The 15,565-nt window shown below is 44.1% G+C and overlaps 1 protein-coding gene across 6 annotated transcripts in view; it reads left to right on the forward strand.

The window, feature by feature from the left end:
• Positions 1-4,259: 4,259 nt before the first annotated feature.
• The window catches only part of INTS6 (integrator complex subunit 6), an 83,536-nt gene continuing 72,230 nt past the window's right edge, over positions 4,260-15,565 (forward strand). The window contains exons 1-3 of one of the 6 annotated variants that reach the window (XM_075128330.1): positions 4,260-5,606; positions 5,749-5,826; positions 6,533-6,682. In XM_075128330.1, the coding sequence (XP_074984431.1) occupies positions 5,496-5,606; positions 5,749-5,826; positions 6,533-6,682 (339 nt within the window). In that variant the 5' untranslated portion in view covers positions 4,260-5,495. Of the gene's footprint in view, positions 5,607-5,748; positions 5,827-5,879; positions 6,245-6,532; positions 6,683-15,565 lie in introns of those variants that run through there. The other 5 variants (XM_075128325.1, XM_075128328.1, XM_075128322.1 and 2 more) reach the window with 5 other exon arrangements.

Raw genomic sequence — 15,565 nt, forward strand, 5'->3', positions numbered from 1 at the left:
CCCAACAGCTGTCTGAAAGAGCCTGGCTGGGGAGAGGTGGCTTCCATTCCCTGCCCAGGCTTGGCTGTCAGGGATAAGTGAGCCAGAAACTTGCTAGGAGGGGGTGAGGGCGCTCCGGCTCACCCACCCCCAGTCCCCAGCACATGAGCCGGGAGCGGAATCTGCCTCCCCAGCCAGGCTCTCTCAGGCAGCCGCCAGTCCACCACGCTGCAGAGTAGCATCCCAAAGGGGCTGATCCCACCCCTTCCACTCCCTGGCATCTGGGGCATGTGTTACCCAGCACTGCCCCCACGCCATTGTGTCCCCTCGCCCCCCAGCGCCGCCCGCAAGCTGCCAAACAGCTGATTGCAGGGGGTGGGAGGTGCTGGGGGGGAGGGAGAGGAATTGATTGGTGGAGCCCACCGGCGGCGGGAGGCACTGGAGGGGATGAAGAGGGGCCCGCCAGTGGGTGCTGAGCACCCACTATTTTTTTCTGTGGGAGCTCTAGCCCTGGAGCACCCACAGTTAGTTAGTGCCTATGCCTAGGTCCATCACCCGCACATCTGACAGCACAGATGCTAGCTGCTTAAGTGCAGTACGCAGGAGTCATTCTAGAGAGGTGCAAGATATTTTGACTCAGAGCAAAAAGTCTTTTACAAGGCTAACTGATATAGCCAAATGGCAAGATCTTTCATTTTGGGCTGCTCAGCAACAACTTCAATAGTTGGAGACATCTGTTCCTGTTATTCTGGATTATTTTATTTTTCTTGAAATGCTGAGGATTTTCCATATGATCAGAGAAGGTATATTTAGCTGTAAAACATGCCCATCACCATCCAATTTGGGATCACACAGTATTTTTGCACGCACATCTTTTAAATTTCTGAAGTATCTGATCCACATTTCCACTAGAAATATAACCCTGTCACGCTCAATTTGATGTTCCTGGCCCTCAGAGAAACCCAATTTGTGTCTATAGCACTATGTTCCTTTTATCATCTCACATAGCTAGTAGGTCTTGTTCACACCCTCACGGTCATACTGATTATCATTTTTGGGGTCCAGAAGGAATTTTCTCCCAATTCAGATTGACAGGGACTTTTTTTTTTTTTTTGTGCACATTCCTCTGCAGCATGGGGTGTTAGTCACTTGTTAGGATCATCTGGGTACATCTCACCAAATCAATTCCCTGCCACTGCAGGGGTTGCAAGCATTGGTGCACCTCAGTCCTTCCTATTTTCTGCCTGTAGCACAAATAGTTTCCTGAAGGGTATAGTACCTGAGTCTAATCCAGGCTATTTGGCTCAATTCAAAGGTAGTTGGGTTAGTGGCCTGTGCCACGCAGGTCAGACTAGATCTGTTGGCCCCCTCTTGCTTTACACTCTGCTATCAAGAAAACATTTTTGTTGGTTTCTCTAAGAATGAGTGAGATTGAAGTATAATGGCAGGTTTCTCTTACACTATATTTCATGAAGACCAAGGTGATTCTAAGACCTCACTCAAAGTTCTTACTCAGTGAGCTCAGACTTTCATCTGATCGGTATATACACCTAATGTTCTTTCCCAAACTTCTTTTGACTCCTACAGAAGCAAAACGCCATATACCTGACTTGTTGAAAAGACTCTCTTACTACCTACATAGAACTACCTTCACAGAATCAGACCCTTCCAAAAGTCACCTTGGACACATGTAGTGTTTAGGGACAGGTCTAGAGCAGTGGATCCCAAACTTGTTCCACTGCTGGTGCAGGGAAAGGCCCTGGCAGGCCAGGCCAGTTTGTTTACCTGCCGCATCCGCAGGGTCGGCCGATTGCGGCTCCCAGTGGCTGTGGTTCACTGCTCCAGGCCAATGGGAGCTGCTGGAAGCGACGCAGGCTGAGGGACGTACTGGCCGCCGCTTCCAGCAGCTCCCATTGACCTGGAGCAGCGAACCACGGCCACTGGGAGCCGCAATCGGTCAACCCTGCGGACACGGCAGGTAAACAAACCGGTCTGGCCCACCAGGGGCTTTCCCTGCACAAGCGGCGAAACAAGTTTGGGAACCACTGGTCTAGAAGGCAAACTATTTTGACCCACAGACTCTAGAAATGCATATCAGATTGTATTAGATCTTCTGGAAACTAAATAAATTAGCTCCTTCTCAGATTAAAGCATACACAGCTAGGGCTTAAGTAACGTGTTTGATGAACATGCCTCTATCAGAAATTTGTAGGGCAGCCACTTGGAATTCAGTACATTTACTCAACATTACTCTCTAGTCACAGTTACTAGCCCTGATGCTCAATTTAGTAGTGCAGCCCTACAGTCTTACCATGGCACCCAACTTCTTAGGGAGACAGCTACTAGCCAATCATCTTCAGTGGGATTTAAGTGAGAAAAAATTAAAAGAAAAAATCATTAATTTGCCTTACAGTAACTTTAATTCTTCAAGGTGTTTTGTCCATATGCATCCCAGGACCCACCCTTCTTTGTTGCTACTGTGGAGTCCTTTAAACTTAGGATTCTATATTGGCAAAGGAACTAAGCGACAGTTGGACCCATTCATTTATATCTTCAGGAGAGGTGGGGGCTGGGTGGTGGTGCAGGACACATGCACGATACTGGTGGCCAAAAGACTGCTCTTACACATGACGTGTGTATACATCTATAGCAGGATCTAAGTGGACAAAACATCTCAAAGAATCAGAGTTACTGTAAGCAGCCATTTTTTAGCTTGAAATGAGCCTGGGAAAGTGAGCTGAATAAGGCTGGGAGCTCCTGGCTTCTTTTCTGGAGGCAAGAAAGGAAGGAGCACAGCAATTCCTAAGCTGCTAGTTCTTTGGGAGTGATGGGAGCAGATCAACTGGAGCCGGTACATTTTTTCACAGGAAGGGAAAATCAGATAGGGAACAGAGCAGCTCCTGAGCTGTTGCTAAATTCACAAGTGAGAAGAGAAAAGAAGCCTCTGATTTCCTACTTCTTTAAGGGTTGGAGAACAGAAAGGAAAAGCAAAAGGCTCAATTGCTGGAGAAAGAGCTGGGAGCAGATGGGTCCAGCATACTGGTAGCAACGTTGCACTAACTGATTGGAAGCAGCCCCAGCATTACATGATTTACTGGAAGTAAGTTTAGGTTGCCTCAGCACTGAATGAGGAAAGGTTGAGAAGAGGTTAGACTGGGATTAGCTAAAATGCATCCCCTAACCTCAACCTATTATCATTTTTCCTAGTCTAGACAAACTGTAAGACAGCCTGAGCACCTGACAGTTTATAATTGAGATGGTTCTGCCTGTGCACTATTCACAATTTTTCACACATTAAAAACCCTAAAGTGAGCTGTAGCTCACGAAAGCTTATGCTCAAATAAATTGATTAGTCTCTAAGGTGCCACAAGTACTCCTTTTCTTTTTGCGAATACAGACTAACACAGCTGTTACTCTGAAATCTAAACAAAACAGCTTGGGTTGTAAATATTTAATCCTGTCATGAGTGCAGGGGACTAGACTAGATGACCTCTCGAGGTCCCTTCCAGTCCTGTGATTCTACCTTAAACTTCCGGAATTCACACTAGTTTAACTCACCACTTTAAATGGAAGAAAGTATCATATCTTTGCTTCTGTGGCCTGGCCCTCAGATCTTGTGGCCCTACCTCCTAATCTGAGAAACAGCACAGCCTTGGCTTCTTTAAACTAAACAGGAGCAAAATCTTACTAGTTTTTCAAGTTCTTTGAGTGGGCTCTGAGTGACTTGTAGGGTGGCAGTTTTGTTTTTATTGGACAAGTTAAGTGTCACATTTCAGATCCAACTAGGGGAGCTGGAACAATATTTTACAGTGCAGGTGCTGAAAGCGAAAACCATGCATTTAGTTTTTATTACTACTTCAAGCCAAGGGATGCAGCACTCCCAGTTCCAGCACTCCTGGATCGAAGCAGAAGAAAAGTGCAGTTCTTCTAAGGTCAAAACCACAGCACTCCAAGCATGCAAGGCTGTCTCAATCTGAACGTACCGACTGTCACACTGAAAGATACAGTAGAACTGCCCCAGCTTATTCCTCCAGAGACTGTAATACTGAGTCCCGCCGCCCTCAGAAAAGGCATCTACCCCAACTCCCCCCTCCCCAAGACATGGTTGCTACACCCCACGCCTGGCAATTACCTCCCCCAGAAGGACTCGCCCCGCAAAGCCTCCGCCCTTGACCCTCCCACGAGGCAGTGTCCTCCGCACGCAGAATGCAACACACACCCCGCCTCCAGTCCCTGCAGACCCTGGAACGGATGCGGGCGGACGGGCGGTCCCAGCCCCGCTATAGCTCAGGCCTAGCGGGAGCTTCCCCCGTGAACACGCCTCCCGCCCGCTCCCTGTTCCGGGTGCCCCTTGGGCCCGCCCCTGCCGGGGACTGCGTCGCCGTCAGGAAGGATCCCAGCGAGGGCTTCCCGCAGCCTGAGGGAGACTCTCTGGGCGCCTGCGTTACGGGAGCCGGAGCGGCCCGCGGACAGCAGCAAGCGCCGCCCCGTGACTCACGCGGGAGCCGCGGGTGGACCGGCCCGAGCGGGCTGCTCGGCCAGCGCGCAGAGGACAGTCACCGCCCCGGCCGCCGGTGGGCGAGCGGCTCCCCGCGCCAGGCCCTGCCGCCTCCCGGGCCTCCAGCGCCTGCTTGCCCCGCAGAAAAGCGGCTCCCACTGTCCTCGCGCTTGAGCCCCGTCCCCGCACGTTACTCCCGAGCCGACCCCTGGGTCCTCAGCTCCCCGCAGCCGGGCATCCTGCTCCGTCCCGGCCGCGGTACCGGCCTCCTTGGCGGCCGAGCCCGGCCTACGCACCCGCGGGCCCCACCCCCTTCTCGCGGCCCGCCCTGCCGGCTCCCTCTTCCCCCCACCCCCTCCGTGCCCCATCCAGCCCCACTGAGCATGTTCCTGTGGGTTGCTTCCTTCCCTGTACAGGGCAGCCGGGGCACCTATGTCATTGCTACTCCCCCTCGCTGAGGCTGCAATGCGCACGCGCACCCCTAGAACGCGTGCTCATCAACTGCCTTTCCCTTAACGGCTGGAGCCGCCTCGTTTCTCTTTCCCCACGATTTAAATATGCTAATGAAGGGTCGTCGGGAGTCCTATGGCGGAGCAGGAAGGCGGTCACGTGGCTTGCGGACGTGCCTGTAGGGGGCGGCTCCCGACCTGCCCAGGCTGCCTTAAAAGCGGGCTGCGAGCGAGGAAGCGCCTCAGTTAGAGAGCGAAAGTGCCGGGGTGGGTGGGTTGTGGCTGCTCTGCCTGAAACTTCTGAGTAACATCAACAGGGGGGCCAGCGGCGGCAGCAGCCGTGCAGCCCTGTCCGCCTTCTCCTCATAAACCAGCCCGTGCAGGGCTCGAGCGGGCCCCTCACACAAAGGCGAGCAGGGCAGCTCCCTGGAGGGGAGGGCAGGGGGGTGGTGGCGGAGAGGCGCTCCTCCCTGTGCAGAGCACTCACAGCTCCTACTGCCCGCCCGTCCCCCGTGTCTGCCCCCCGCCCCCTGTCCATGTAGCCGCCGGCCCCGCTGCTGCTCCGCACTATGCCCATCTTACTCTTCCTGATAGACACGTCCGCCTCCATGAACCAGCGCACCCATCTGGGCACCACCTATCTGGACATAGCCAAAGGCGCTGTAGAGACTTTCATGAAGGTACCGGCTCTGCCTGCGACAGGCGGCGGCGAGGGGGGGGGGGGCGCCGTGCCGGCGCGGGGCTGGGGAGGGCCGGGCGGGGGCTCGCATGTGGGGCGCTGCTGCTGGCTCCCTCGGGTAACCCTGCGCTTTGTGCCCGCAGCTCCGCGCCCGGGACCCCGCCAGCAGAGGAGACAGGTACATGCTGGTCACTTTCGAGGAGCCTCCCCACGCGATCAAGGTAACCCCCGTGAATCGCCCTCCTCCCCCCGGGCCGGGCTGCCCGCCCCTCCCCCGCGCTCCCGGCGGCGCAGCGCAGCTCGCCCCGCACAGGCACACACAGGCTCTGGCAGCGGCGGCGGCGCTGACATCAACATGGCCGACATTTTTCCTGTGCGGTGTGTGAGCAGCAATGGACTGTGGGGGATATTGATTCAAGTTAGGAAAAGTGACAGCAACTCCGAGGCGAGTTCGGCTGCAAGGGGCGGCGAGGAGCGGTACCTGCTTCGCGCCGGGCAGCCTTGGCTGGGCGCTTCCCCCTCGTCGTGCGTGGGGACCCGGAGCCTCCACATGACACATCAGAAGGGAGCCTGCTGTAGGTCATTGACCGGCCCCGTCCGCTGCCGGGGACCAGGCTCTGGTTATTCCAATGACCCGCAGTAAGTTGTAGGCTCACTCTTTGGACCGTGAAACCAAACGCTGATATTCTGCTGGGTGCGGGACAAGGGGGCGTAAAGGCTTGGGGGAGGGATGGGGGGAGCTTTGAAGCCTTTAGAACAGAAGAGGTTCTTAGTTACTTGTAAGATGAGTTAGTAGTTTGGGGGTTATTTTTTAACCACATGCATGCAAGAGAGGAAGACACCATTTTTGTAATCTGTAACAGAAAAGGCTCTCCTTGTGCATAGCTAACATCTGAAGGATAAGCATTCTTGCCTTTCTCTTTGCAGGCTGGCTGGAAAGAAAACCATGCAACCTTTATGAATGAATTGAAAAACCTTCAAGCTGAAGGACTTACGACTCTTGGCCAGTCTCTAAGGACAGCTTTTGATTTATTAAACTTAAATAGATTAGTAACTGGCATAGACAACTATGGGCAGGTAGGTTGAATATAAACAGGGGGAAAACCTTTTAAAAAAAAAAACAGACAAACCCTTTCGGAGACCACAAATGAGTAGTTGAGCAAAATAACCTCTATTCATGAAATATGAAGTATAAAACATAACAGGAGGGCTACTGTACAAATAAACAGTGCTTAGACAATTGAGAAACCCATTACTATGATGTTGTTTTGTACCCAGCTTTAGTTCAGTTTTTATTTTATATCAGGCTGAAACTTCAAGTTTTTTAAACACAAATGTAGGCATTGATTTTTTTTTTCCAGTTCACACATGTCAGCTTTTGGTATATTTATTATGATCGAGATAATGAAACCTTATATTTCAGCACATTAGCCAATTGCATGCAGAAGTCATGAAGATTTTTTTCTCTTCCATGTACAGTGGTGCACAATCAGTTGAGTGCACTTTGAGGCTTTAGCTTTCCTCTGAAGTACACTTATTAGCCACTGTGGGGACCAAACTATTGGGCTAAATGGAGCAGAGGTTTAATCTTACATGTCAAATCTTCTTTTACTCATTAATTAGACCACTGCTTTTGGTCTTTGCATACCCCCATATCATTCAATCTGTTTCCCTCATATGAAAGTCCTGAAAAGCTCTGGCTTCATTGACAGCCTGTACTGGAGCTGCCATCCTTCTGGCTCAGAAGGATTTGAACAGGACTTCTTTTGGAGTGTGTCAACATTACCTTTTAATCAACAGTATGGGTCACTGTAGAACAAAGAGGCACTCCTTTACCATTCTCCCTCAGGTTGAGTGTATGCCCTAGAAACGCTCTCAGTTGCTCTTGGCCTGAAGAGTAAGAGACTGGGACTATGAATCCAGCCCTAGTTTTGTTTTGCATAGTAGTGGAGAGCATTACCAGAGGGTACACATATTAAATGTATATTGTGCACTTTTTAGCCTCACATTTCCCCTTTTTATTTTCTCCTGTGACATAACGCCCTCTGAGAGGAAGAAAGACTGTTGTTGCTTGTTTCACTAGAGAATGAAATAAGTTGCTTCAGCCAAACGCTCTGAGGCTGAGCATATTGTCTCTGCGTTACCATGTTCTGCTTGTGTAGGAGGAAAAAAAAAAGTGTTGCACTGCCACTAAACTACCAAGTCACCCTAAACATGTTTTTGAATGCAATCCTAGTAATGAAACTTTGAAATGTACCAATTCCACACACACAGCTAATCTCTTTAGTCTGTTTCCATGCGTTGCCCTCTTATAGGCCTATGTGCATTCACCTGTTTTTCTGCTTTCCTTCATTCCAGTTTGTTAGGTCAGCCTTACGAAGTTTTCATGAAAATTTACCCTCCCAGGTGCAAACCCCCCCCCCGCCATATCCACCCTTTGCCCTGGTTATTGATAATTAATACAGCAGTGATATTCATCCATAAAACATTACATGCCCTGGGTGAGTCAGCTATGCTCACTTAGTCTTTTTTAACAAGTGGGCAACTGAGTTTATGCCATGGCTCTCATTGGCTGGTTATACGTTGAAGAATGAGTGCTTTTTGTTGTCTTTTGAGCATCTGCATTGTTTTCATTTGCGCCTGGTCTGTCTTGTCCTTAGATCTTTGATTCCAGGTCTCTTTCTGACCTCAGAAACACCCTTACTCTTCTAGATATTATAAGTTGATAACTTCTAAACAAAGTTTATCAGATACTTCACACTGTTCCATGTGTGGTGGACTTAGCAGAAGAGAGTGGTTTCTGGTACATGCAAATATTCACTCACATGATTAAACAATCTTTTCTGAACTTTTCGGTGTCCTTTACAAAAATAGATGTCTGTGTTAAATAGATTTGTTCTGCTAGATCCTGTGCTGCTGAAGTCCCTCGTTCTCATTGTAGCACCACTATCAGACTAGAACTTTTTCATAAATTAGACTAAAATTTCAGCAAAAACAACGAGGAGTCCTTGTGGCACCTTAGAGACTAACAAATGTATTTGGGCATAAGCTTTCGTGGGCTCACTGGAATTCACTTCTGGTACTGAACTGGTCCTTGAAGTTCACATTGGCCTATAAGCAATACATATTGCCGTCCTGTCAACTTACATCAGCAATGGGAAGATCCACCGTTAAACTACTGTTCTGAAAATAAACATATTAAAATTTACATGTTGCAAAGGACATGGGAATAATTCAGAAAGACAAAGGTGGTAAGAATACTCAATTGTTGAAATATTGGAGACAGTAGCTTACTCCTACTCATCTAATTTTTTTAATGAAACACTTAGGAAAAAATTTTTACACTGAGACTGCTTGAATAGCTCAACCAGTCTACTTTAGCTGTAGCTAAAGTTACTCTTTCTTGGGTTCAGAAGACAGGATGATTTACAAATAAACAAGATCTAATAGGTATTCGAGAAGCTACTACCTGAACCATACAAATATTTTTTAATGAAGCATTTGGGAAATTATATCAGGCTCTCTCTTCCACTAAATTATTTATCTGCCCCTCCCCCCATTGGATTGGCAAGATTCTGAAATATTTGTTCAGATTCCTTTTGTTTCTTGTACTTGAGTTGTAGAACAAATGTGCTCCTCTTTTCAATACTAATGACAAGACGTGTCAAACTTACTGAGATTCAGTCTGGTTAAACCATCCAACTTCTGAATTGTTTATCTAAATTGCTAGGACACTTGTTATATCTGACATCTTTTGAAGTTGGCCAGAGTTCACCATCAGCAGACTTCCTGGATCGGACTGATGGCTGAATGTTTGTTCTGAAATTGAACTTGAGGAAAACTCCTGCTGCATATTTCATTGTATCACCTCTGTTTGGACCTTAATACAAATATCTCAATTCACTATATGTATTTTGCATTGCATTGGTACCAACTCATGAACAGATAATGACAATGTTTGAGTTACCACTTGCACAGATGTATTCGATCACATAATTTCACATTTGGATCTTTAAGGGACACAACCTAATTTATTTTTAAAAGTTCCAGTTTCTAACAGAGGAGCTTTTAAACATATCCTGAATTTATAAACCCCTGTTAGTGTTTTTACAAGGATTTTCATGCTCCCTCATTTTTTAAGGATCTTGTTAACAAAGGAGAAACTCTCTTACTATACAGGAGAACAGTTGGCCTGACTAGAGGAAAAATATTTTTCCTAATGTAAGTTATAATCTAAGGGTTAACTTGCATCTACTGCAGTTAAGTTTTCAGACAGAAATGTGATTTTTTTTTTTTTAAACGTTGGCTGTGTCCCTTTAATTTGTGTAACACTTTCCATTTGATGTTAAGCCATATCTTATCCTTGCTTGGCTCTAACAGCATTCACAAAGTGGAGTAGTTTCGTTCATGTATTTCACTGTCTGAGACTGGTTTTGATAGATGAATTTACGAGGTTTTTAAAGAAAGTGTTAGCCTTTAATATTACCAGTAAAAGGTACTGGTCCTCTGCACCTTACTGTGGATCTTTATTAGGTAAGCTTCAGTAACAAAAACAGCTTAAATGTGAATGTGTACAGTAGAGACACCATTTAAATACATTGACTTTATACATCTGCTGCCTATCACATCACCTTGTAACTTTGCTAGCCTAGCTTGCACTTACCTAACTGACCTGTTTTATAACATTTTTTCTCTCATCAGCTTCTCTATCCATTGTCTTACACTAGCCTGAATTGTTAGACCTCTTATTAGCAGATTTTCCTCAATCACCTCCTGCAATACAGTGATGCATCTTGTCACTATGGTTTTTCGTGATTGCTAGATAAATTGTGACTACCTAACTTAATGGATAAAGTTAGATATCACTAATATTAAATGCAGCTTGCTGTAACTGGTTATAGGTTAATACTACTAGTGTTTGAAGTTGTGGTTAATTCTGAAATGGAAAACAGAAGTATGTAACTTCCTAAATAATGCAGCAGAAATGTAGTGGACCATCTAAATACCTATCTTGACAAACTGCAAACTGTTGAATTTGGTAGTGAAACCATAAACTATTGAAGCTGTAAAGTATGTAACACCAAAATAGTAAAAATTAATGCATATAAATGAAAAGTACAATAGTGCTGCAAGATTTAATATGATGGATCTGTTTTAAGTCACTAAAACTCTGATTCTGTGCAGCCTAGCGCACTTTGTCTTGCAAACAGTTATTTCTGTGGTGAGTGGGTCATGACCATGCTCTCTTACTGCAGGACCAGTACAGTATGAGGTGCATGCTAAGAGAAAATGTGCTTGTTTAAACAAATATTTTCACAAAGTACTAAGGCAAGAGTGTTTCAAGCTAACAACTTTTTTTGTATGATGTCCTTTTCAAATTTTCACCAGCGTGAAATTTTCTCTCATGTTTTGGGTAGAAACTTCTGTTATCAGACACCAACACAGTATCTCTACAGATGTACCTTGCTTTTAATCAAACTTCTAAAGTATGCAGCTGATTCAGTGAAACTGACCCATGAGATGTGAACTGAATTTCAAGAGCAGACTTACTGTAACAAAAGACAGCCCAGATTACAAATTTCTGAAAGAATATTTTCCTATAATCAAAGTGGACTTTCTCTAAAGTAGAAACTTCTTCTTCTTCACACTAAATAACACATTACATGGAATAAAATATAAATTCCATTAAAAATTACTGTAATACCACACAACATCCTTGTTCTTGGCAAAGGTCTTCCTAATTTTGTTCAGTGCATTTCAGGTAGAGCTGGACAAATAGCCATTCTTTATTAGTTTGCAATTTAAAAAGTCAAAAAAATTTTGAGTTGAACAAAATGTTTTGTCAAAATTAAAACGTTTTATTTCATTTTTGACCATTTTTAAATACTTGATTTTTTTTAATTACATTGTTGAGAATTTTTAAATAGAAAGTAGTTTCAAACCAGAAAATCAAAATGTTGCATTCTGAAAATGTTGAAACAAAATGTTCTGAATCTTTTGGAAGTTTTTTTTTGTGTGTGTGTGTGTGTCCCCCCCCCCCCCAACAATTTGGTGAAATCAAAACAAATTAGCAAAATTTTGGTGTCACTGTATCCATTTTTTGCTGAAAAAAGTTTTGGCTGAAAAATTTTGGTGAGCTCTGATTTTGAGTATTTACAAATACGTGGGAAAGAAACCTTGAAGCAGAAAATAACCTAAAATCAGATTTGAATCTTAAATACATGAAGGCTATCTCAAGCCATTTTGGAATAAGCCAAAGGCTGTAAAGAGATTTATCATCCTGTACATTGAGAGGTTTTGTGCACATAATGGGATGTTTTTAAACAACCCAATTATCCAAATTTTATCCAATTTGCAAGCTTCTCTCAAGTAACCTCATTTTAGATTGATCGCTACTCGAGTATTTTTTACTTAATTTTTCATTAAAGCTATTTGTAGATGCAAGAGATTTTTATTTATTCTGATCATTGGAATGTTTACACAATAAAGCTTGCTTCACATTGGTCGGCAGAGGATCAGTATTTTTGGCTTAAATATGTGAACTTCTACTAATTTGTAGAACATTTAGATTGTGTAAGAGAGGCATCTTATTTATGCTTGTGGAAAGACTTCATTTTGTCCAAATTGTTGGAATTGTTTCCATCTGTGGCTCCTCACACCTGTGTCACTGAGTAACCTAAATTTAATATATTTGGTAATTGAGGTTCAAGTCGCAAACTTGGTCACTTTGGTAAAAGGGGTTGTATATGTATATAATGCCACTTTATCTAAACATCTTTTGAGTGAGGTGTTGTAAAGAATGCCTCACTATATCATGTCTTAATTTGCATGTTAGTCTCTAAGGTGCCACAAGTACTCCTTTTCATTTTACGCTAGTTGTCATGCTGAGTTTGATTTGATTTCTTTGAATAGTCACTTAAATAGTAGTGTTTGACATTGCAGATTTGTAGTTACTGAGGTTTTTAGGAGAGGTTTGTAGTGTGTTGTCACGGAGAGGTGGGTTCTGGCTAGATGTCCTTAAAGCTGCTGGGCTGTTCGAAGGTATGGCAAGTGTCTTTAATGGGCTTGTGGATCATGTGACCTGGAGCTCATGACTTTGGGTAGGGGTAGAGAATGTAGTTATCTTGTCTGCAATCCCTTGCTTACAAAAAATTAAAATCTTTCAAGTATAAATCTCTTGGCAGTCAAGGGTGAAAAGTATTGCAGTGGAATGACCTGTGCTTTGAGAGCACATCCAGATTTGCAACCCAAGTTTAGATGAACATTTCCTGCCTTGTCAGACTTGTCCTGCTGCAAAGGCAGTTTCTTTTTTTTCTCTTTGGTGGTGATAGAAGCTTGTACTGCTCTAGAGTAACTGTGTCTTCTTTTCTCTCCTCTCCTCCACCTCTTTAAAAAAAAATTCTACTCAGAGCAACTCTGTAACCCAGTCCAGGGAGAACTTCATCCATTAGGAAGCAGGAGCACTACATTTTAAGGCCTGACAGTTGCAAAAACAACAAGGAGGTTAATTATAGCAGTAGGTACACAGAAGGATTCTCTGTCCTTCAAAATCTCGCTATTAAATGGAATTGGAACAGTCTACGAAGTAGTGTTCATGTAAACGCGTCCGAAGCCTTCAATCAGTAACTGACTCTAGGCTTCTGTTAAAGGCATGGATACAGAGTGCTTGGGTGAGCTGGAATCTTTGCCTTTTCATATTTCCATATTGGGTGGTATGCACTGAGCTTGAGTATTTTGCCTTCCAATTATGTATTTTTGGTATAAGGAGTTATTTTCTGATCTCTAGGCATGCCATCCCCTCCACTGCTTTCCTAGAGTAGTTTAAATTTCCAGATACCTCTTTTGTTCCACAGTATCAGTTAGCAGTAAACACCACTGGGGGACCATTGCAAGAAAGCATGCTTAGTTTTAGATCTCTACCCAAAGCTTGGGCCCAGCTAAGTGACCTGTTTTGCTCTGGAATGAATGAATGAATATCTAAAGTGGTGACTAGATTTTGAGCCACGTTCATGTATGCCATTTATCTAGCCTTAGGCTGCTTAATGTGTTTTTAAAGGAAGTTCTAAAAAGTAAGACTCATCCTGGTAAACAAGGTTGCATGAAGTCTACCTTATTTTCACTGATATAAAACATTCTTATCATCCTGTTCCATGAGTGGAAAGGAGGTATCTTTTATTTGAGGTATTTCCTGATATTCATATATCAATGAGGCTTTGATCATCTTGAATCTTGAGGCACTTAAGTATGTACTTGTAATTAAAGGAAAAGTATACCTTGGGATGGACAACTGAATCCCCTGTTATCTGTCTTTGTCTCTGCACCCTGTTTCTTGGATATATCAATACTAATAGTTTTGCCTTTCCACTAACCCATTTGCAAGTCATCAGAGCTAATTGCCCTCAGAAAGGCAGGAATATACTGTAGGGAAGGGGGTTGGAAGAAAAATAGGTTTTTGCTTAAGCCTTGACTGGTAAGGCTGCAATTCAGACCTTTCTTATACCCTGAGTTTAGTGAAATATTTTCTGAGCAAGTGTCAGGTAAGTAAAAGCAAGTTGAATAAAAGCAACAAGTATAATTAGGAAGACGCTGAAAAAATTCATATACCTCAAATAAGTGATCTGGATAAATCCTGCTCAGTATTGTGCTTTGTTTGTCCCTCTCCTTGGGGGCTACGGGGAGGTGCTACTATTACACACTTCAGAACTCTCCTGTCCACAGTTAAAACTATCACTGTTACCTCTTGTGAAACTTTGTGATTCCATCCCATCCCTCTTCTGTTAAAGATACATTACACAACATTCTACTTGTTTGAATACTAGTAGGAAGAGAAATTGTACAATATGTCTCATTTCACACAGTATTCCCAGATCTGTACAAATTTCCTTTATAGGAACATGTTTCCAATTCAAGCTGTTGCCTTTTGACCTTGTGTTATCTGGGCATGTTTTCAGTTGTTTTCAGCCATTGTTTTGTTATTTATTCAGCAGTCTGAGAACACATTTGGTATGCCTGGCTATTTTAATAACTGGGTGATCCAGGGCCATATCAAGCTGTACATTCTGTATGCAGTGACATGAGAATGGTGGAGTTAATTTTAGTTCTTTCCCTAAAGGGTAGGTCAGTCTTCCTCTCATTTTAAGTATCACAGTTTTTCTTGGGGTGGGTTGAACAGAAGGTGGCCTTTCTAAATGCAATTAGAGCAAATCTTTCCTATATCTCAACAGATTTCTTATTTTAAAGGTAACTTCACCAGTGACAGTTCCATTATTTTTGGTCACCATGTGTAATTTCTCTGTAGTATTTTCAAAGGATACATGCATATCAGTAGTCTTAACTTCATACAATCTTACCATAGCTGTGTAAGTCATTTTCCTCTGCTATATCCCACCTTAGTTGAAAAGTGTGTAGATATGTAGATTCTTCACTGTTAAAACATTATATTCAAATTAAATTGGGAAATGTTTAATGAGTTTTGTACTCTGACCTTGGCTCCTGACTGTACTAGACCCTTAAAAAAATCTACTGTACAGCTATCTCTGTCTCTCTAGGTATGTATATATCCCCCATTACTGTTGTATCTGAGCACCTCACAATCTTTAATATATTTATCCTCTCAACACTGCTGTGGGATAGTTAATAGTATAATCCATATTTTATAGATGGGGAACTGAGGCATAGAGACAGTGACTTGCCCAAGATCACACAAGTTGTCTGTGGTGGAGCAGGTCTCTCAACCCAGGTCTCTCAAGGAATTATTTAAACTCAGTACCAATGTGGACACAAGAACAAATGGATATAAACTGGCCACTAGGAAATTTAGATTAGAAATTAGACGAAGGTTTCTAACCATCAGAGGAGTGAAGTTTTGGAATAGCCTTCCGAGGGAAGTAGTGGGGGCAAAAGATCTATCTTGCTTTAAGATTAAACTCGATAAGTTTATGGAGGAGATGGTATGATGGT

Source organism: Caretta caretta, chromosome 1, assembly GCF_965140235.1.
Source record: "Caretta caretta isolate rCarCar2 chromosome 1, rCarCar1.hap1, whole genome shotgun sequence".
NCBI classification, from domain to species: Eukaryota; Metazoa; Chordata; order Testudines; family Cheloniidae; genus Caretta; species Caretta caretta.